Source organism: Polypterus senegalus, chromosome 9 (assembly GCF_016835505.1).
Source record: "Polypterus senegalus isolate Bchr_013 chromosome 9, ASM1683550v1, whole genome shotgun sequence".
NCBI classification, from domain to species: Eukaryota; Metazoa; Chordata; class Cladistia; order Polypteriformes; family Polypteridae; genus Polypterus; species Polypterus senegalus.
The window spans coordinates 51,354,495-51,375,493 of record NC_053162.1 but is presented as its reverse complement, the minus strand read 5'-3'; the positions used below and the strand labels follow the sequence as shown (position 1 = coordinate 51,375,493).

The 20,999-nt window shown below is 36.1% G+C and overlaps 1 protein-coding gene across 1 annotated transcript in view; it reads right to left on the bottom strand.

Annotated features, from left to right (window-relative positions):
• Positions 1 to 20,999, bottom strand: part of cdh11 (cadherin 11, type 2, OB-cadherin (osteoblast)) — a 131,440-nt gene that overhangs the window by 30,462 nt on the left and 79,979 nt on the right. Inside the window, exons 2-5 of the mRNA XM_039763113.1 lie at positions 16,891 to 17,308; positions 15,908 to 16,202; positions 5,392 to 5,511; positions 2,104 to 2,271 (exon numbers count right to left, since the gene is read on the bottom strand). Coding sequence (XP_039619047.1) covers positions 2,104 to 2,271; positions 5,392 to 5,511; positions 15,908 to 16,202; positions 16,891 to 17,121 — 814 coding nt within the window. The 5' untranslated portion in view covers positions 17,122 to 17,308. The remainder of the gene's footprint in view (positions 1 to 2,103; positions 2,272 to 5,391; positions 5,512 to 15,907; positions 16,203 to 16,890; positions 17,309 to 20,999) is intronic.

The window sequence follows — 20,999 nt, the reverse complement described above, 5'->3', positions numbered from 1 at the left end:
TGATAGAACTAGCACAATTAACCTGGTATAAAATCTTTTAGCATTAAAGCTGCCAATCTACTTTTTTCCTATAAAATGTAAAACAATAATGACTTCACGTTTAGTCTATGCCTAATTGCAAAGAATTTTGTCTTTTCTCTTAATTAATGCTCTCTGTTAAAAGTGGAATCATTGCATTAAATAAATAAAAAAACAGATTTCATGTCATTTTCCAACCTGCTTAATCCAGGCCGGGGTCACGTTGGGGGCTGGAGCCTTTCCCAGCTAAGCATAGGGCACAAAGCAGGAATAAACCCTGGACAGGGTTCTAGTCCATTGCAGGATGAATATACACACACTTAAAGGCACACTAGGGCCAATTTAGCATTCGCCAGTTCATCTACCATGCATGTCCTTGGACAGTGGGAGGAAACCCACACAGACACAGGGAGAACATGCATACTCCATGCAGGGACAACCCAGGATACAAACTCAGGTCTCCTTTCTGTGAGGCAGCAGTGCTACCATCCCAAAAGACAGATATGTACATTCAGTATTTTGCTCAGTAAATAAAAAGACAGCTAACTCTTAAATGTTTCTTTTCTTTTTTTAGAAGGATCAAGGAACAGAAATCTGAATTACTTCTAAAATGACAAAAGAGGGGCTATCTGATAGCTACAGTATATTCATAATAGACTGTAATTCCTCCACTTTGCTTTCAGACAATTAATATTATTATGTGTTAACCTTTTACATTTTTATAGTTACAAAGGTACAGGGTTTATTTTTCTGTCTCTCTGTCCCCTGTCAAAGTCTCCCTGTCAAATTTAATTACCTGGTCCTAAAGAGGATAAGGTTTTTTTTTGGGCTGTTCTAAGCTATGATGACATCAATCCTTTTTCATTATAAATGTGTGAATTATACCATCTGTGTGGTTTAATCAATGGTCAATTAAAAAAAAACAGACCACATTGATCCTTTAACAAAGAGGGAGGGAGGGCAATCCACTGCCATACATACCTGTAACCACACTCGAGAAACTTCAGTTTAGAGTCCTAAGTTAACCCAATATCAGTTTGGAGTGCGTCAAGATGGAGAGCATCTTAAAAATGTACATAGGGCAAGAGTGGAAACTTCACAGACTTGGAGTCAAACATGGCTCCATGGGGTTGTGGGGGCACCAATGCTAACCACTGTGCCACCATACCATCCCACAGCATGATGTGAAAATATAAGGTTATTCTATGTGCACATCTCCACACAACGGGTGATGGTGGGTGGATCACAATGTATATCTGTAGTAGCACAATAACTTTGCACTTGACATGTCTTACCTATGATTTAATTGATTTACTTGGCATTTCTGCCTTTCATTGCTTTTTGTCTGACCTATGCATAAAGGGCCTGTGACTTTTCTCCTCCATTCACAACTAATGTTCTATGTGAATGTTACTTTTTTGCTACTAGAAGATGGACACGGTAGGTTTAGGTTATTATGATCTAACTGGAAAGAAAGAGGTATATTACATATTTAAAAGTTCCTGACCTACAATAATTATTATCCATTACCAACAACTGATAGGAGAGAAAATCAGCTTGTTTGTGATAGTGTGTAGAGTATAATAAATACACAGGCACACATATGGGATTACTCAATCTTTTTCAAATCTGCTTAATTAAATTTTGGGTTATGGGGGTGGGGGTGTCGGAACCTATCTTTGCAGTAGTGGGTGCAAAGCAAGAAACAAAAATGTGGAGAGGACACAAGTCCAATTCAGAAGGATATGTTTCATAGCTCAGATTTAAAAAAGGTGTCAGGCTTGACTAATCCGCTCTTTATTGATGCTGCACTGGCCACCTTAATAGCCTTTGCATTTACCACTCAGCCAAATACAAAGTCAGAAACCCTGCCAAAATAATCTTCCTTGGAATGAGATCATTTAAAAATGTATAAAGGATGACATGAATTCCATGTTTGTGCTAGGCATCAGTGCCTCATTCCTGCAAACTACCAAATACAAGATAGGAGCCAGCTTTCACCACTCAAAGCTTTGTACCCTACTTAGCTAATCTGCATAAACTGTTCACAAGCTATTCTTCTGAATTACATTCAGTACGACTCACTCTGAGGAAATTTGGGAGGGTTGTCATTGACATCAGTTAGTTTGATTGTCACTTTAGTTGTTCCAGATAATCCTCCCATGTGGCCTCCCATGTCCTTGGCTTGAATGACAACATTGTATTCCTCCTTGGCTTCTCGGTCCATGTTAGGCAAAGCAGTCCTGATAATACCTAAAAGAGGAAAGACACTTGAACATGTTAGACAAGAACTTGTCAATAAAAATGTTTATTTTACAATGTTTAAAGTTGTATTTATAATTTACTGTATATCTGCATGTAAGTGATGATGAAACTGTTACCTGTGTGGATACCTGTATGCTGCCTCAATAAAGAGTTGTCCATATATTAATACAATATTCAGCATTGTAACTTACTTGAAAAAACAAAATCCTCACATTATATCTGCATTGTATGTTTTGCAGAATTTGTTGGGATGATTTGTTAACTGCACAAAAGTCTTGGAAAAATATAATAAACTTTCTGCTTTTGCACACTTAAAATAATGTAAGCCACTGCTTTGAGATTAGTTTGAAAAATTGATAGATAGATAGACAGATAGATAGATAGATAGATAGAGAGATAGATAGATAGATGTGAAAGGCACTATATGATAGATAGATAGATAGATAGATAGATAGATAGATAGATAGATAGATAGATAGATAGATAGATACTTTATTAATTCCAAGGGGAAATTTACAAATTGAAGCACTTGTTTGGTGCAAGAGTTATAAATATTTCAGACACTTGCAGTAAAATAGACTAAAGGAAAGCTTGCTACCAAATAATGTTTTCATGCTGAATACATTAGAATAAATTTAGTAATTTAATTGATATTCAAGATAAAGGTGAGAATCTATGAAAGAAAGGTTCAGCATCTGTTTTTTTTTTTTTTGTATAAGAAGAGGTATGTGTGTGTTCTTGATTTTTTTATTAATTATGGATCCCCACAGTGCTTTACACACTGGTAGTTATACTTGGGTCTTGAACAAAACAAAAAAAAAAAAGCTACATCTTCTACTTTCATGACATTACTGCTTGATGAGTTCTCAGCAGAAAACACTGATGTTATCAATTCTGATATAAGAAGAAATGCAATAACAAAAAGTCAGGACTTTTACAGGATTTCACTTTAGCTTGTGACCTAAAATATTTGCCTAAATATTCATGCAAGGTCAAACTCCGCATTGAAGTAAACCATGTACTGTGCACAAACACTGAAAGAAGGAAGATTATTTTGAAATGGAAGGTTAAATCAACTTCTGAGCAGCCACCAAATGTAATAGCATTAAAAACAGCCATGTTCTAAACTTTCCTAAACTGGTTTCACTCATCAAGTTGTTTAATGTAAGCAGTACAATTTTACACATCTCACTATCTCTAAAGCAAGCATTTTTCTTTCAATTAATGCATTCTTTGTAATTCATTAACAGTTTTCATGAAAAATGAGCAAAGAGTGTCATCTAGTGGAACAACAACCATAAATGTGAAACCTTAATTTTAGCACTTTTCTCTAACAAAATATTCTCACTTCCCAGCATTTTTGGGTAATTCTCCACAGTGCTGACACATTTTTACACTCAGAAAGGAACAACTGTAACTTTAAACTTCACCAACATCAACAAAAAATAGCACAATGAGAGTAATCTACCAAAAAAAGGAAAAGAGAGAAAAATTGAACAGATGGGAATAAGTTGAATAAATCCTTATGTGAGCCTTAAACAGATGCTCTGCTATAAAAGGATTTAATAAAACAGACGCAGACTGTAGACATTATTGAGTACAGCGGAAAACGATTGCCTCTTGGGTAATAAAAGTGAGTGACACTTAGAAATTAGAACTCACAATCAATCAAGCCTTTGACATTTGGTGAGGTAGTTTTTCATTACAAACTCAACCACAGTCCAATGTACTTGTACAATATGAGGTTCTCGACTGTATTTCAGAGTTTTAATTTACTTGTAATACCTTTCACCACTATTATTGTTTAGTCTGGATTGGCAGATAAACAACAAACACTTTTTACGAATTTTAGACTCTTAAAATGATACACCACCTCCTTAATTTACAATAAATAAACAGCAAAAAGATTAAAACAAATAGTAAATAAATAATGCAAATTTAAATAAATGTAAAATAAATAATGTTAACTATGACCATTCTGTTGACACACCTAAAGAGTTCAAGGGCATCAGGTCAAAATGCAAATCAGTGAATCAGCACAACTGGCATACATTAAGGTCCTGAATCTCAAGCCATCTGGGATCAATGCCTAATTCAATGCCTAATTCCAGGAATGTATTTTGCTCCTACCAGGATTTTTTCTCTCATTGGTTACTGCTGATTTAACTCCAAAAGAATAACATTTAACTGCTTATTCTACTTTGTAACACATTGTGCTCAATCATATTGAATACATTTGAAATAAATGTTTAATAATCTTTTTTTAACTAAAGGAACCATTATGTGCAGTATGTATATTTATTAGGAAGACAGTTATCTGAGAAGAATGGAAGAAAAGTACTGCTCTACAACTGCATATCATCTACATACAATATATACTGTATATCTGCAGCGTTGCAGACACTCTTCTGTAACACTCAGAGAAATACAAATATACCCTGCCCTACCCTAAAATGATTATTTTATGGTGTAGGAAACTGTAGGTAAGTGTTCCATATAGGGGGTGCCAAGAATTCTTCTTTCCATCTGTAATGGTGCAGTGTATAAATGATTTGTTTTTTGATTGGCACATGGGGACTTCATATAAATGTTAAAAGTGTTAAGATAACTTGGATTTGATGCAGAGATTGATGAAACAGTTTATTTTTACAAAAACAGTTTAATTTCTACAAGGTCTGTAGTAGATTATTTTATATTTGTTATGGTGCCAGAAGAGAATAATAATACTGTTCAGTAAGAAGGGAATAATAATGCACAATTAGGTTATCTCTGCCAGAGATAAAAGCTACTTTTAATACCATTAAAACAAGAAAAAAAAAAGCAAAAAAAAACTTAACATTTGTGAAATGCTTAACGCATTATGCATATTTATAATTTCATCATTATGCGTATTTATAATTTCATAGCATTGAGCACATATTTCATATTTAGATTGATTTACAAGTAATTAATTGTAGAAGGAACAAGTCTGAGTGTCACATTTGACTTAATCAGTCGATATATTTAATATGGATTTATAATATTTGATTACACATAATCCTTTATAATAAAATGTCTCATTATATCTTAGAAAGTGGAAAACAAGTCATTTTAGAAAAAAAAAAATACCTGTTTGGGGTTCTACTGAGAAGTAAGGCTGCCCTTCCAAAATACTGTATACCAGCTTTGCACTGTTCCCATAAGTTGGGTCATCAGCATCAGAGGCTGTCACTTGCATGACCGATGTACCTACAAGAAAAGAAAAGAAAGCTTAGTAATTTTCTAAAGAAACAAAAAGTCAACTCTTGCACTTGTTAGAGTAGTCTTAGAGCCATTGTTCAGTATTTGGCAGTATAAATAAGACTGTCTATGAACATTTTATAGTACTGTAAGCATACCTGAAACAGAATTTCATCTTGTTCAACAAATAGTGTGATACATTAATGATTATGTTCCATGTTTTTTCCTTCAGCTTGACAAAATTAGATTACTTAGAGACTGTCTAATAAATATCATACCTTTGGGTCATCCATTCTGACCTTCTGTAATATGTAGTTATTAATATTCACAGCCTCACACAAGTAAAGATATAAATCTGTCTTATGAATACCCACAAATTTTGTTGATTTCCAAGTCAAGGTAATAGTTTTATTAAAAAGTGGAAATGATTTGTCCAGCACTCTTGTGTTAAATATTCATTAATTTTCAGTTGCCCTATTTTTAAATAAGCCAGGTCACAGAAACAAAATGAGATGCCGTTTGGTCTCAGCTGCAATCCAGCATTTGCTATCAGGCCGATAATAGTGGCCAGAAATCACTTTCTACATGTTTTGTCAGCAGTGACTTCTAAATGCACTAAGAAAAGCAACAGACGCGGTTTCTGAGTGCACAACTGTATATTTAGAATTTGATATGAGTTTTTAGAATGCAATGATACTGGAAAAAGAAGACACTTCTCTTGAGTCTACCTCCACTAGATAAGTTATTCTTAAATGCCATCTACAGTGATTTTTTTTTTCTTTTTTTACAAATAAATCTACTAATATTGCAATTCCTGAACATCACACTTTTATCTTCCATTTAATATTTGAATACATTTACTTTGTCTTGTGTGGCACGAATAATTTAATATTACCTTAAGGAAAGTAACTTTAAAAAAAAGATTATTTTTAACTGTATTTCTTATGATATATGACCATTTGTAACAGGACAGTTTTGCCTAAGTATCTCTCCAAAATAGAAACATTTCAAGACAATTACAAAAGTAAACGATGTTACTACATGCAAGTGAGGTAGAAAAAAAAACATTTTACAGCACAAAAACGATGAACAAAACACTATTCACTTAGTCTCTCTATATTGAGCTTTGAATCTGTTTGTCTTATGGACTGAAACACGTTTCCTTTCCTCACTGACTGCACTGTCTGTCCTACTCTCAATCTGTGGAACTACTTCTTCCCTGCTAGTATATATTTACTTATGCAATTAATAAATTCAGGCTCAAAGAAACTCTGACCTGCAGCCATTTAAACACTGCTCTGGAGTTGCTAGCTCATAATGGATCCTTATGGTTGAACTGCATGTAACTCCAACATTTAACCTCTTTCTACTTTGTGAGAAAGAAATCACTAATCGTTGATTCTCCTTTGCCTTAAAACTTTGTTGGCTTCTTATCATTCAGACCTTCCTCTTTATTGCACGGTTGACCATTGAAATTACTCTTCCAGAACAGGGTTTATCGTACTTGAGATAGCTGTGACAAAATCTCTGTTGTGTACCCTGGGGTGACAATTGGCCACCCTGTACACATAGTAAATTACTATTCAGTAATGGCAAGGTAGCCGGACCAGCTTTTCTTTCAAATCTGTAGGACAACCCTTCTTATCAGCTTCTAGAGGCTTCTATAACACAGGTACCCCTGTTTGCAATGACATCTGTTTTCTGCTCCCATTGCATGTGGAATTTTCACATTTCCCTGTGGTCTGTGCCATTTTTCTAATACCGTTGCCACTTTGAAGATTATTACAGATGAATTTCCAAAAATGAAACATTCATAACTCTGCATTATACACTAGTAACTGTGTGATCTATTTTTTATGGAATAAGTGAATTGTGAATTTCCTTTATCTATCTATCTATCTATCTATCTATCTATCTATCTATCTATCTATCTATCTATCTATCTATCTATCTAATGCTGCTAATTACTGTATGTGCTAACGATTGTGAAAATGTCAATTTCAACATGGCTTAAATATTTGTAGTTATGAAGATTAAGGTTTCTATAGAAATTAAAAAGTTTTAAAAAGATTTAGATTTTGCTGGATATGTAACAAAGTACTGCCAGTCATGTCTGTTTTTATAATTTTAATTAAACAACATATATATCTAGGATCCTTTTAATCAATCAATGTAGCATGTTACTTTTCACAACACTGACTTTTTTGTTGGCTGTTCTGTTTTATAGAGCAAGTCAAAAATACAATGAACTCTATATTCCAGACATTTATGTTTAAAATGAAATTAAATCGAATTTGCCAACCCTTCTTCTACCAAATTCAGAGACCTAGATGAACAAAGCACCCAATATGAAGCAGTTCATTGTGTATACTGAGACACTGAAAAGGTCAAGCAGAGTCCCAGTGTGTTTATTTTAGAACAGAATGAATGCTTGGAAAATTCTGAAGAAGCTTTGTTCTGTTCTTAGTAGAGAAAATTTAATTTTTCCTAGCATTAGATAAGCTGTCACTTTCCCACTGAGTTACGGATTGTGTGTTAGGAATTTTCCAGATGCGTAAAACAATAAGATGCTAGCAATGTAATATAGGATAGATACCCGATGAATGTTTTATTGCATAATATTGATTTACTTAGCGTTCCAAAAGGACTGGTAGTAATTGCACCTCCAGTACTATTCCTCAAATCATTCCCAAAACTTTTGACTTAGTACGACTTACACTTGATGATATTATTTATAACTAGGGGTCTTTGCCCCCTGCTCTCTTCGCTTGCCCACCCCCGTGTTTGGTTTACTGGATATACAATTTAAAGAGATTGTTATTTTCATGGGAATTGTTACATATGCATTATTTTCATTTTTACTTTAAAGTTGTGTAAAAACAATACTTGTCCTTTACTTCTGGCCCTGGTGTGGTTACAACACTTTCTCGCATGACATATAACGCTGCTCGCGTTGTGGGGGGATGGGGGGTATGCGGCTGAACGCACGCTAAGGAGATGCCATCGGATCATCTACTGTCTTTCTGCTGCTGGCAAGCTGCCTGGTCTGCTTGACATCTGCTGTCTTTTTGCTGCTGGCGAGCTGCCTGTTTTGCTCGTCACATGTCATTGTTTTAAGAGCTGGGAGCATATGTTGCATGTCTGCCAAAACCAGTCCAACAACTGCTAGGTTAAATGTCCATGGACTTGTTTTAAATGATGGCTCACTGCCTTGTCTCACGTGATTTTATAAAAACAATACTTTTAGTATTGTTAAACAGTCCTATATTTCCGGCCCCGGGCGTGGTTAAATCTCTTTCTTGCAGGGCGTATAACGCTGCTCGCGTTGTGAAGGGGGGGCAGCTGCTGTTATGCTGCCCGTCGATCATTTTAAAGCCTGTACAGCCGCTGCCCTTTTTGTCACTTCGTGTCTCTGCAGCTTGCATTGTGAAGATGGGGGGTTAGGGTGGTTGAACGCACGCAAGGAGAAGTTGTTGGATCATCTGCTGCAAGCTGCATGCTTTGCTTGTCACTTGTCATTGTTTTAAGAGCTGGGAGCAAGTTAAAATGTCTCTCGCAGGACTTCAAGTTGTCTTCTGAAATGATCACGTCTCGTCTACCTAGTCTGCCTCCCCAAGATTTTTTTTTTATAATAGCGAGATTTGAAGTAATTTCAAAATAGAGTTTAGCCAGTTTGACTTGAGACTGGTGTGTGAGATATATATTTCTTCACAAAGCTATGTATCCTTTTTGCCCAAATTGAGAAAGATGACAACCACTGTTGTGAACAAATGCAGCAGAGACTACTAACAATCTAAAACCTGTTATCTAGATGTACGATTATTCAGTTATTCCATCTTGCTGATCACTACAGTATCCTCAAATGCACATTCAGGAACAGGAAATTGTTAGGGTGTTTTATTTTGGCCTTCTTGACTCTTGAAATGTCAGCCTTGTGCCTTCAGCTTCATTAACTAACCAAAGCTGCAGTGTATGAAGTAGACATTTTAATACTGTGTTTAAATGCATGTGTCATGAAAATCTGCTGTTCTGCATGTAAAAGCCTGTCAGAAATTCAAGGTGCCATGGTTTCTGTTTGCAGATTGCATACTCATGCATGAGGTGATTTATCTACTTAAAGATATTTTAAAATATTCACATTCTAAATAACTGACTGCACAAGTATCTAAGTGGTATAATTTCCATAGCTAATGTATTGTACATACCTAATTAACACAATAAGATTTCAGCCAACACTGAAAAACTCACGGGATCCCCTGAATACTATGGGGTATTTTAGGCCCTGTTTGTTAGTATAAATAAATCTTAATAAGTAGCTTATAAAATATATCAACACAGAAACAAACCCCTAATAATATGCCAGTCTATCTACATAACACATTCATGCACACACCCACACATGCAATATTTCCACTAAGACATCTATGCACATGTTTGAAATGATACTTAGGATATTCACAGAGGAGGCCATAAAGACACAGGAATAACATGCCAACTTTAAAATTGCAAGATAGGCTGAAGTAAAAGAATGTTACTTATAAAATTACAACTTTCTAAAAGGTATTTCAAAAGACAAATACTTTAGCACAATCAGCATTCTTAGTGAATGGTTACAAACAGCAGTCACCATAGACAGTTTGACATTTAAGCTGTGGGGAGCCCAAAAGAACTATAAAAAATAACCACACTACTATGTATTTAAATCACATTTCAAATCAAAGTGTAAAGCTACATCCATTTTCCAACCTGCTGAATCCAAACACAGGGCACAAAGCAGGAACCAACCACAGGCAGGGTGCAAACCAACCACAGGACACACACACACCAAGCACACACTAGGGCCAATTTAGAGTCGCCTGCATGTCTTTGGACTGTGGGAGGAAACCCATGCAGACACAGGGAGAACACGCAAACTCCACACAGGGAGGACCCGGGAAGCGAACCTGGGTCTCCTAACCGCAAGGCAGCAGCGCTACCACTGCACCACCCTGTAAAGTTACAATATAAAGTAAATAAGTAACTTTAACACATCTAAGACATCAACGCTGCACAATACTTGTCCATCAGTGTCATGTCCAAAACTGTGAAATTTGATGTATGCATATGTGCGAATAATGGTTAAACACACATGCACACAATGACAAAAATAATGCACAGCCTGTTACATTAAATCACAAATGTCCTAAGTAGTTTAGAAATAAACATCTTTTCTTTTGACTTGCCATGTAAATGTCTGCTATCCTATCGAGTGACAGCTTTGCTTCAATGTGAAGTACTGCGAGTAATAAAACCACAGCCAGATCCAAATCCTTCTCATTGCTGTAAAACGTTTTTCTGATGTAACTAATCTGATTGGTAGGGTCAAATGGGTTTACAGATTTGGAAAGGTTTTCTTCACCAAATTTTGTAATTATTTAAGTGAAATGGTTTTGGCTGTGGCCTTAACAAAGTATTATTTCTGCTTGAACAAGCAGTATTCACAGGCTAAGCGTACTTCTGTACCAGAGGTACAATTCCATATTATCCATATCTAAACACTGCACCACATACCCATGTAAGTTCTGCCACATTTCCAGTGAATCACTATTCCAGTTTGGACATAAGGATATCCAGTAAAGGGAAACAGATATATGGCTGGAACTTCATTGACAAATTCTCAGATTTAATCAGTTTTTCTGTCACTTTTTGAGTGCAACTTTCATTTATTTCTGTGGACCTGAAGTAGTGGTGGCCAGAAGTTGTCAAGCAATCATCTTTATTTCAATAACCTTATGATGGTTTGACACATCTGAAAAAACTAAATACAGCTTGTCAAGTACATTTAAGAATGCTTTAACAATATGGTTGATTGTAGAAGTGTTCAACAAGCACCTGCTTAAATTTGTGTGCCATGCAGTATATGTATACTGAGTATGGATGGGCCTACTTTCTGGGAGACTGCACCCCTGAAATATGCCCAGACATTACAGAGGTGGCATTGTAATTCTGGGCAACAATTGGCAAGTTTTTAAATCCTTGGATTTCCAGTCACATGTTAACTGTATTTACAATCCTAGCAGCACTGTGGGTGTCAGAACTATAGATAAAACACAAAAAAATGTTCTTTGATTCCCAAGTTTGTCCACGTACCTGGGTAAACTTTTAACTGCTGGGTTTTGGATGGCTTGGTCTCATCTGTGATTACTGTAAAAAATCCAGTGTCCTGAACTTTTTCTGCAAGAAGCAGTGCATATCACTTCATTCAGGAAATCTTTGTTGGTAGTATCGAAATACACAGATGGCATGTTTTAAAATTCTGTGTCATGCTTAGAAAAGCAGGTGCTTACTTAATGTTTGAATTATTTCTCTCCCAGTGCCCATGGAATGGCAACCCAAGATGACACATTAGAATCATTATATCATCACCTTTGCACAGACATGATTTTTTGCAAAAGTTTCTGTCTGATAGTTTTGCTACAATAAATGCTCTAAAGTTTTCCCATTTAAACATGAGGCAGAGATGAGCCTGTGAGGTAGCATGGGTTGACGAGTTTAGTGCTCAGTTTCTTCCAATCATTCAGACTTTCTTAAATGGATCCTTCCCAACCTTGTTTGCAGTCCAGAAAAGGTAGGTGAAACAAAAAACTCCTTCACAAAAGAGTATTACATCCAAACATATTGTTAAAAAAAAAAAAAAGTAAAAGTGTCAGTAATGTTTTAGTCTAGTGCTGCAAGGACTAGTGGATGCACTCTGGGGTCTTTATTCAGGGTTGCTACTCTTCTGTGTGGGATTAAGTAACTTTACCAGCTTTGGATCGTTCAGAGGCTAGTGTGAGTTCCATAGCACCTACGTCTCACATTTAGATGGCTGTTATGTTGAATTGCAGTTGTGGTCATTGGCTGTAGACATCTCACTCAAGAATGAATATTTAAGATGGCATGAATGTCAGCAGTTTCAAAAAGTCAACCACTAGCTTATCCTAACACTGTTAACGACTTGAGAAAAAGGTCGAAACGCCATGATATGTTGATACAACTATTAGTGAATAGACAGGCTACATTTTTTTCATCTAGCCAACATCAAAAGGGGTGGCCTCAACAAACAGATTTTGGTTAATGATATTTAAATGATAGTAAATGTTCCATGTTACTTCATAGGTTGACTATAATTGTAGCAATATATGAATTTTCTTGCATGTGCTTAGTTTGAATTTCTGGCAACAAATATAAGCTTAATGTTTATTGACTATGAGATTTGTTTCATGTATTAATGTCAACCAAAGATTGACTTGATTTTTGCCTTTAACTCTTTGCTACTTTACTGGATATATTTCATCTCCTATTCCATCCTGCTCCTCTGCAGTCTACCTCAAAAAAACTCTGAGGCTGCACATTATACCTGTCATTCATCAACACAGTGGATCAAAAGAAAACACTGCATAACACCTGAAACTGGTAAAAACTATTGAAGATGTAGTGAAATGGTATTTGTAAATGAAGGCATCACACTCCACCTTGGTTCTAACTGGCAAGCTGTATTTGGTGCAGTGGACCAGTGTATGTAATACATGCCCTTTGTAATAGTTATATTTTAAATTTAGGTTTCTACCACTGCTCAATATGAATTATGAATTCTGATTGTTTATTTTGTAAAGTAGACTTTTATTACACATACTGTATAAAGGATAACCTGATTTTTTTTGTACATTTAATCTATACCCCTCTGTACTGCCATACAATTACAATCTTACACCTTGATATTAAAAGAAAGGAATGTTACTCAGGTAAGTAAATCAAAATCTCTGAATCTTGCTCTGTTCATCATTTTAATAACTGCATCTCAAATTTAGAAGGATCATAATATTATCTTAATTGAATGTTTTTTTAATTTTTTATGGTAATGCCATAAAAAAAATTTTAAGTTGCTAAAAATGTAAATGTTAAGATCATCATATAAATTTCAACAAAGCTTACAGTATGCAAGAACATATACAGTTGTTGTCCATTGCAATAAAAGGCATCATTCTTTCATTTATTTATGTTATTGTGGCATGAGGACATAAACATCCAGAAGTTCATGTATCTGTAGAGTATAGCAGAAAAGTTTTTCTAAGTTTTAGCGGTAATTGTTTTGATTTGTCAGGTGAAGTTCTTTTACTGCATGACAAAGTCTTCCTTTATCTTGCTATCTGCATTCCAAAATTCATGCAATTGTAAAACATTGGAAACGCATTCCAAACAAAAATGGATTACAAAGACGCATTGTGCAATTGTGCATATATATAATACTAATGAGGCGGCACGGTGGCACAGTGATAGCACTGCTGCCTTGCAGTTAGGAGACCCGGGTTCGCTTCCCAGGTCCTCCCTGCATGGAGCTTGCATGTTCTCCCCGTGTCTGCGTGGGTTTCCTCCGGGCGCTCCGGTTTCCTCCCACAATCCAAAGACATGCAGGTTAGGTGGATTGGCGATTCTAAATTGGCGTTTGTGTGTGTCCTGCGGTGGGCTGGCACCCTGCCCAAGATTGGTTCCTGCCTTGTGCTGTGTGTTGGCTGGGTTTGGCTCCAGCAGACCCCCATGACCCTGTGTTCGGATTCAGTGGGTTAGAAAACGGATGGATGGATAATACTAATGCACTTGACCTGTTCTGGATATTTTATATACTGGCTTGTCATTTGGAGTCAATGAGTGCTTGTTTCCTTTAAGCGTATTACTTTTTTCTGTTATATTTAACATACACTGTCTAGTGCTAAAATGAATACACTTGTGAAGGAAATTCTATAGTCAGAATATTTTTTTCTTATACAGTATTTTTGCCTGGAATGTTTAATCTATAAAAGCCTTATTTTAATTATAATACAATGCGTTCATCTAACATGTAAGCAATATACATCAAACCATTTTACAAACCTTCTGCTTCTAACTAAGGATCACAGTGTAACAGACAATTTCCTAACAGCAGAAACCAGACATAGACATCATGGTAATGGTGGTGATGAAGGGGACACATACCGACACTCATACATGTTAGACCATTATGGAAATTAAACTAAGAGGATGTAGGAGAGAATCTGGGCTGTTTGATGAAAACCAAGAGAAAAATGCCCAGCGTAAAAACAGGTAGTAACCTAGTCAGGAATAAAGGCCAAGTTTCTGGAGCTGTGAAGCACTGCATCACCCTTGTTAGATCCATTCATCCATTATCCAACCTGCTATATTCTAACTACAGGGTCAAAGGGGGCTGCTGGAGCCAATCCCAGCCAACAAAGGGAGCAAGGCAGGAAACAAACCCTGGGCATGGTGCCAGCCCACCGTAGGGTGCGCACACACACACAGACACACACACACACCAGGCACACACACACACACACATACACCAGGCACACACTAGGGACAATTTAGAATTGGCAATGCACCTAACCTGCATGTCTTTGGACTGTGGGAGGAAACCGGAATGCCCAGAGGAAACCCACGCAGACACGGGGAGAACATGCAATTTCCATGCAGGGAGGACCCGTGAAGCAAACCCAGGTCTCCTTACTGTGAGGCATCCCTTTTTAGATGTTATTTATAAAGTTTAAATACAGTTAACATTAAATGGAAAAGGTAAATAAAACAAAAAGAAATATAAACAATTATAATACTTTCTTTAAAGCAGTTTTCTATGAGCATCAATGATTTTATTTGTTGTCTGTATAAACATGAAAAAAAAAACTCCCACTTTTGATTATGCCACATATATTTACCATCATTGTTGACAGCAATCAGAAAATTTAAATATGTTGAAATTGTCCTGTTCTGAAATCCTACCCTGAACCCCCACAAGCATTATTTACATTGTCAGCTAGCAGAATCGCACTGTAACAGATCGTTACACTGTGACAAGGCTGCATTAAGGATGATATATGACTGGGAGATCTGTGCATCGGGACACAGTAAAAGCTGCAGGAGAACAGATTTGACTAGACTAGTGACTGACTTTGGTGAAATAAAATACTATGGCACATAAAAACTGCCACATTACTGGTAGAATGGTGCAGCTCTTATATTTCTTGTGAAAAACCCAGGAATCATATTAGAGAAGAGAATAAGATATTACAACCTTGTGTTTTTACCTATGATGTTATTTTGACTCATTCAGTCTGGTTTATGGGTACTGTCAGCCAGAAGCTAAATGAGCAACAAGTGGTGCACAGCAGGACCAAAGCTTAATTGAGATACCTTTACATAAAACAGTTGGAGATACCTGTGCTGGCTCCGTCTTATGGTGTTAATAAAGATAATAGCATTTTTCTGGATATGGAAGGAAACTGGATAGCACAGAGAAAATCCCAGTGAACACAGAGAAAAGCTACAGACAGCGCAAATTAGTGCTTGTATTGTTGCTTATTTACCTAGAAACTTAATAATGTTCTCAAATACATACCAACATTGGACATTTCAGGAACCATAGCATGATAAGGGCCATGTAGGAACTCAGGCGGGTTGTCGTTGATGTCTTGCACTTTGACAATGAACTCTGATGGTGGTTCTAATGGCTTGTTGGTCTCACGATCCACAGCTTGTGCCATCAAGGTGTACTGAGCTCTTTCCTCCCGGTCTAGGGTCTTTTTCGCATGAATATTTCCTGTCTTGTCATCAATGACAAAAATGGAACCTGCTCCTTCCCCTGAGAGAATATATCTTATTTTTCCATCTCCAGAATCAACATCTGAATGGAGCTTGTGGAAGAAATAACACAGCTAATGTTAGGAAAACAGGTAACAGGTAGTTGACAACGTCTGAAAGAATATTAGTTTGCAAGCAGGAGTGTTAAGAAAATATCTAAGTAGTATCCCATTGGCACAATCTGTCAGAAAATAAAACTGTTTCACAATGCATAACTGTGAAATGCTATTTGGTATATAAATTTAGATTGTACTCTTGCTTTCTAAAATGGTAAAAGCTTCAGACTTAAATAAAAGTTGGCATACTGCTGTTCAGGTGTAGGAAGCAACCCAGTGGCATTCAGTATCCTGGCAACAACTAGCATGTAAGAATGGAAAACCATTCAAACTTCCCAGTTCACAGGAATAGCAGCAATGTGCCTCAGTATCTCATCCACTAGGGTCTTACATTAGTATTCTGTAGCTGGTAAGTTGTATTTCTGCTATAAACTGAAATTCTACTGTACACTATGTAACACAAATCTACTTGTGTAAATGTACAAAATGTATGATATACACACAAGAAACATACAAAATAAAACTTGTGCTGTACACCATTTAGTCTAAATCTACATCTTCATTTGTAAAAGTTTTAAAGTCCATTTACAATTTGATAAAAATCACACATTTTCCTGAACTAAACATAAAATGACATTCTCAAACAATCATGAAGTTTCTAATAAAATACACTGATTTGTCTTACCCTGCCAACCAGCACAGGATCAGGCCCTGTGTATTCTTCAATGACAAAAAATTGGTTCCAGACCCAACCTCTTTTGGAACGGTGGAGGACTTGACCTTCTTTGCCTTTCTCATGGTGTCCATGAAGTGAAGGCCATCGACGATGACCATGCTTCAGATTAGAAGAGGCATGGCTGCAGAGCACCATACTCAGGCACAACAAAAAGATCTGCAAAGTCAAAACTTCCGACATCTTTCTGTTTGCTCTTTGTGAATGTACCAAGTAAACACAGCTCTGCAGTCACGCTGATAGGAGCCTTCACTGTCCCTGTCACATGAAAGTCAGTATCCACCTTATTCTTGCATTTCATAGGTATATGTGTCACTCATTGCTGCTTTCACTCTTGTGGTTTATTTCGGGACTTTGTTCAGTTATAGTTCTGAAATGAAAAAAAATGACATGCACTTAGGCAAAATGCATTAAATATGCCATATATAGCATACATTGAAACATTGATAATGTTTATGAAATATTACGCCTACTTTAACATGCTGTAAGAAACTGTTTTTGTTAGAAATAAGTAGCATTTCAAGAACAGTGTGCAAGGTTTGGTTTGATTTTCAAGCACTGGAAAATAGAATACAAATTTTCTGGGCAGGATTGTTCATATTGCTGAATTGGGGTGTCAGAGATTCTCTAGCAGTAAGTTCAAAGCAGTAAAAATGTAAAAAAAAAATTATACACACCCACACTCACTCACAATTTAGAGACGCCAAATTAGAGACATCAAATTAGAGATGTGAAATGTACACAACCTTTGAGAAGGAAAGCAGTGTATCTGAAGAAAAGCAGGGGAGAATGTGCAAACTCCACACACAGCGGCAATGGCAGAGCTAAAACAATAGGGCAGAATTGCTAACCACTTAATATTTATGCAAATAAAACCATAAGCTGTTTGGATGTCTTTTTGGTTTATCTGTTTGTTCACTCATCACATAAAAAGAGAAGAAATGATTTTCATCAACTTTTGCATGTGTGTTGCTATTAGTCCAACTTAAAATATAGGCCATATGAGGGAGAGGGATGTGGGGAGAATAACCAAAAAGCCAGCACAGACTTGGAGACTACAGTTCCCATCAAGCACCAGGATCATGCTGGGGATAATGGGAGGATGCCTTCAGCACACCGAAAGATTATATTGGCCAAAGCACAATCTTAAACACCACAGGTACCTATCACATTGTCTTCTCAAATAATTAAGATAAGAATTTCATTACAGCATTTTGTATAATAGTCTGTCCTTTTGTCTAAAAGTGAGTTTTGTTTAGCCAAGCTGAAATTTCCAAATAAATTTATTAATGCTCATGCAAGACCACATCCTTTGGCTAATAACTTATAAATGCAGAAATACACATCTGTCATTTTTCTGAATCTGTTTGATTCAGTTCAGGACTGCAGTGAGCTGGGGGTTTTCCTGAATACAGGACTGAATACAAAAGAGGGATTAACCCAGAACAGTGTCACATGCAAATGCAAATATATGTATACAATAACCAAATAAATGGTAGTTTGACTTTGATTTCACATTGCAAATCCTACCTATATGAAACACAATTTACATAAAAAATTCTATTGTGGCAAACAAAAGCATCATTGCAAGAAAAAAGAAAATTGATGGTAAAATATGTTCTGGGTTGCAGAAGATTACAGCACAAAGCTGCAATTTTGGGGCAAGTGAAGACCAATTGATTGAGCGAACTTTTATAAAAAGAGAGGACCACAATTCATACCTAGGAGTGCTTACTTGGTAACTGCAAATTCTACTTAAATAAGTTGGCACCTAACACATTCCTTCTATGAAGACATGTCTCAAAAAATATCTCTTTGTCTGGTTTGTAACACATTCTTTAGTGTGTTTTTTTTTAATAAAATTCAGGAGACTATTGACAGTCCACTAACCTGTACAGATTTCAATAGTTCAGCTCAATGAAGCTCATGACTCTAATCATTAAGTGGTTTGCAAATGCAATAGGTAACATTTTTGTTCACTTATTCTCAGCAAGTGAATGCATCCCTATTTTAAAATCTTTTAAAACTTACTCATTTGTCCAATTCAATAATAACTTTAGAGTTGGAATGAAGACATAGCTGTTTTCAGTAATGTTATTTTTCCTTGTGCTTTCCACATTCCACCAAACAGCCTGTTCCACTTTGATACCCCTTGGAGAATTGCTGCTAATTGTTATATGGGGGGTTTGCTTCCCTCTTGCAAGCGGCGACCCATTACAAGTCTATCCACAAATCGTTTGTGACCTTTTCTCATTGTTATTCCCAACTCACCCTTTCTTATTGTTATTCCTGACTCAGTGTGACCCAATTTTAGACATGATGTGACCCAAAATGGGCCATTGGGTCACAATCCAGTTTTAGAAACACTGGTATATATAATTAATTGCTGAATTAACGTTGCTTATATGCGTGTCTCACGTACTGTAGTTACACACAGAAAAATACTAAGAGAATCAGTTCTAACAGGAGGAAAGAAAATACTTCATATTTCATAATTTTGAATCTTCTATTGTAATGAAAAATTCTGATTTTATAAATGCATATACACTATAATGCTACTATGTGACACAAGTGGGTCCAAAGGTCCCTTTTAACAGTCCTCAGATTATTACATTTGCCTGGAAAAATTCTTCAGCTTTTAGCAAGTCTTATTTATATACAGAAATACTGTTTGTTCTTCCATGAGAGCCCTGAATACCATGAGGACTGATTGAGGTCATTAATGTTAGGTAGAATGCCTAGATGGGGCTGGGCGGTCTTGTGGCCTGGAACCCCTGCAGATTTTGTTTTTTTACTCCAGCTGTCTGTAGTTTATTTTTGTTTTTTCTGTCCTCCCTGACAATTGGACCTTACTTTTTTCTATGTTACTGTGTTACCTTATTCTAATTTTTATTTATTTTGTGTTTTTTCTCTTTCATCATCATGTAAAGCACTTTGAGCTGCATAATTTATATGAAAATGTGCTATATAAATAAATGTTGTTGTTGAAAAGTATGTCTGTACGTCAAACATAATTACATTAAAAGGGCTCAGTCTTACTGATCACAAGTTCTTTTTCTACTATGTTTGCAAGTTACAAGTTGATCAAATTAGTGAATCATAAGTAACAATTTGTTTTATGTTACCACTATTCACTGGTTCAAGACCTACAGTAAAGCTTCCCTATGAAAGAAGAGGAGCAAGAACTGATGGGATAGCAAACCCATTAATGGACGACCACAAGACAGAAGCAAGCAGAAAAGTAGACTCTTTTTGCTTCAAATGGGTCTCACTTAAAAGAAACTTAGAAAAAATGGATGGTGCCTTCTTTTCAGGGTGCATTAGTAGGCTGTAAGGGTATTGTTTTTTTTTTAGACTATGGTGTGTAGTTGTTTTACATGTAACATTTACAGTCTTTGTGAAGCTTGTTATATACCTAATTACTTTTGGAGATGGTTATGTCGCCAAAAAGTCTTACCAAAACATTCTGGAAGAAATACATTATTAAGCATAACCACAGATATACAGTAAATAAATCTACTATACTATATATGTGAGATGCATTAGAGATTTTTATAAAATAGAAATCTTGTCTGTATGGCTATGTGAGAAACTATTCTAAGGATGTAAAAATGTATAGGAAAGTACTGTATGATGCAAAGGAGCAACCATAATCCTAAAAGTCCTTCCTTTTTAAAGAGTTTATTTTTTACTTTGAAACAGATTCAACATTGATTAATTAACAGCTAACATGTAGCACTCTGGGTAAGTTTATTGCTTCAAATCATTATGCAGGCTTGGATGCCTCCTGGAAGGAGTTTGCATTTCCACTAATATTAATGTGGCTTTCTCCACGAATTCATATTGTTCCATAGTAGAAGTACAAAGGTACATTTTTAGATAGTTGGTCAAATCTAAATTGGCTAATATGAATGACTCTGTACCTATATATGCTCTGATGAATTATCATCTGCTAAGGACTGATTCATGTGTTGTGCCTGATTTTACCAGAAAAAGCTCTAAGTTAAAAACAATTTGAAACTGGAAAAAAGGAGGTTTAGAAAATGAACTGCCGGTAGGTA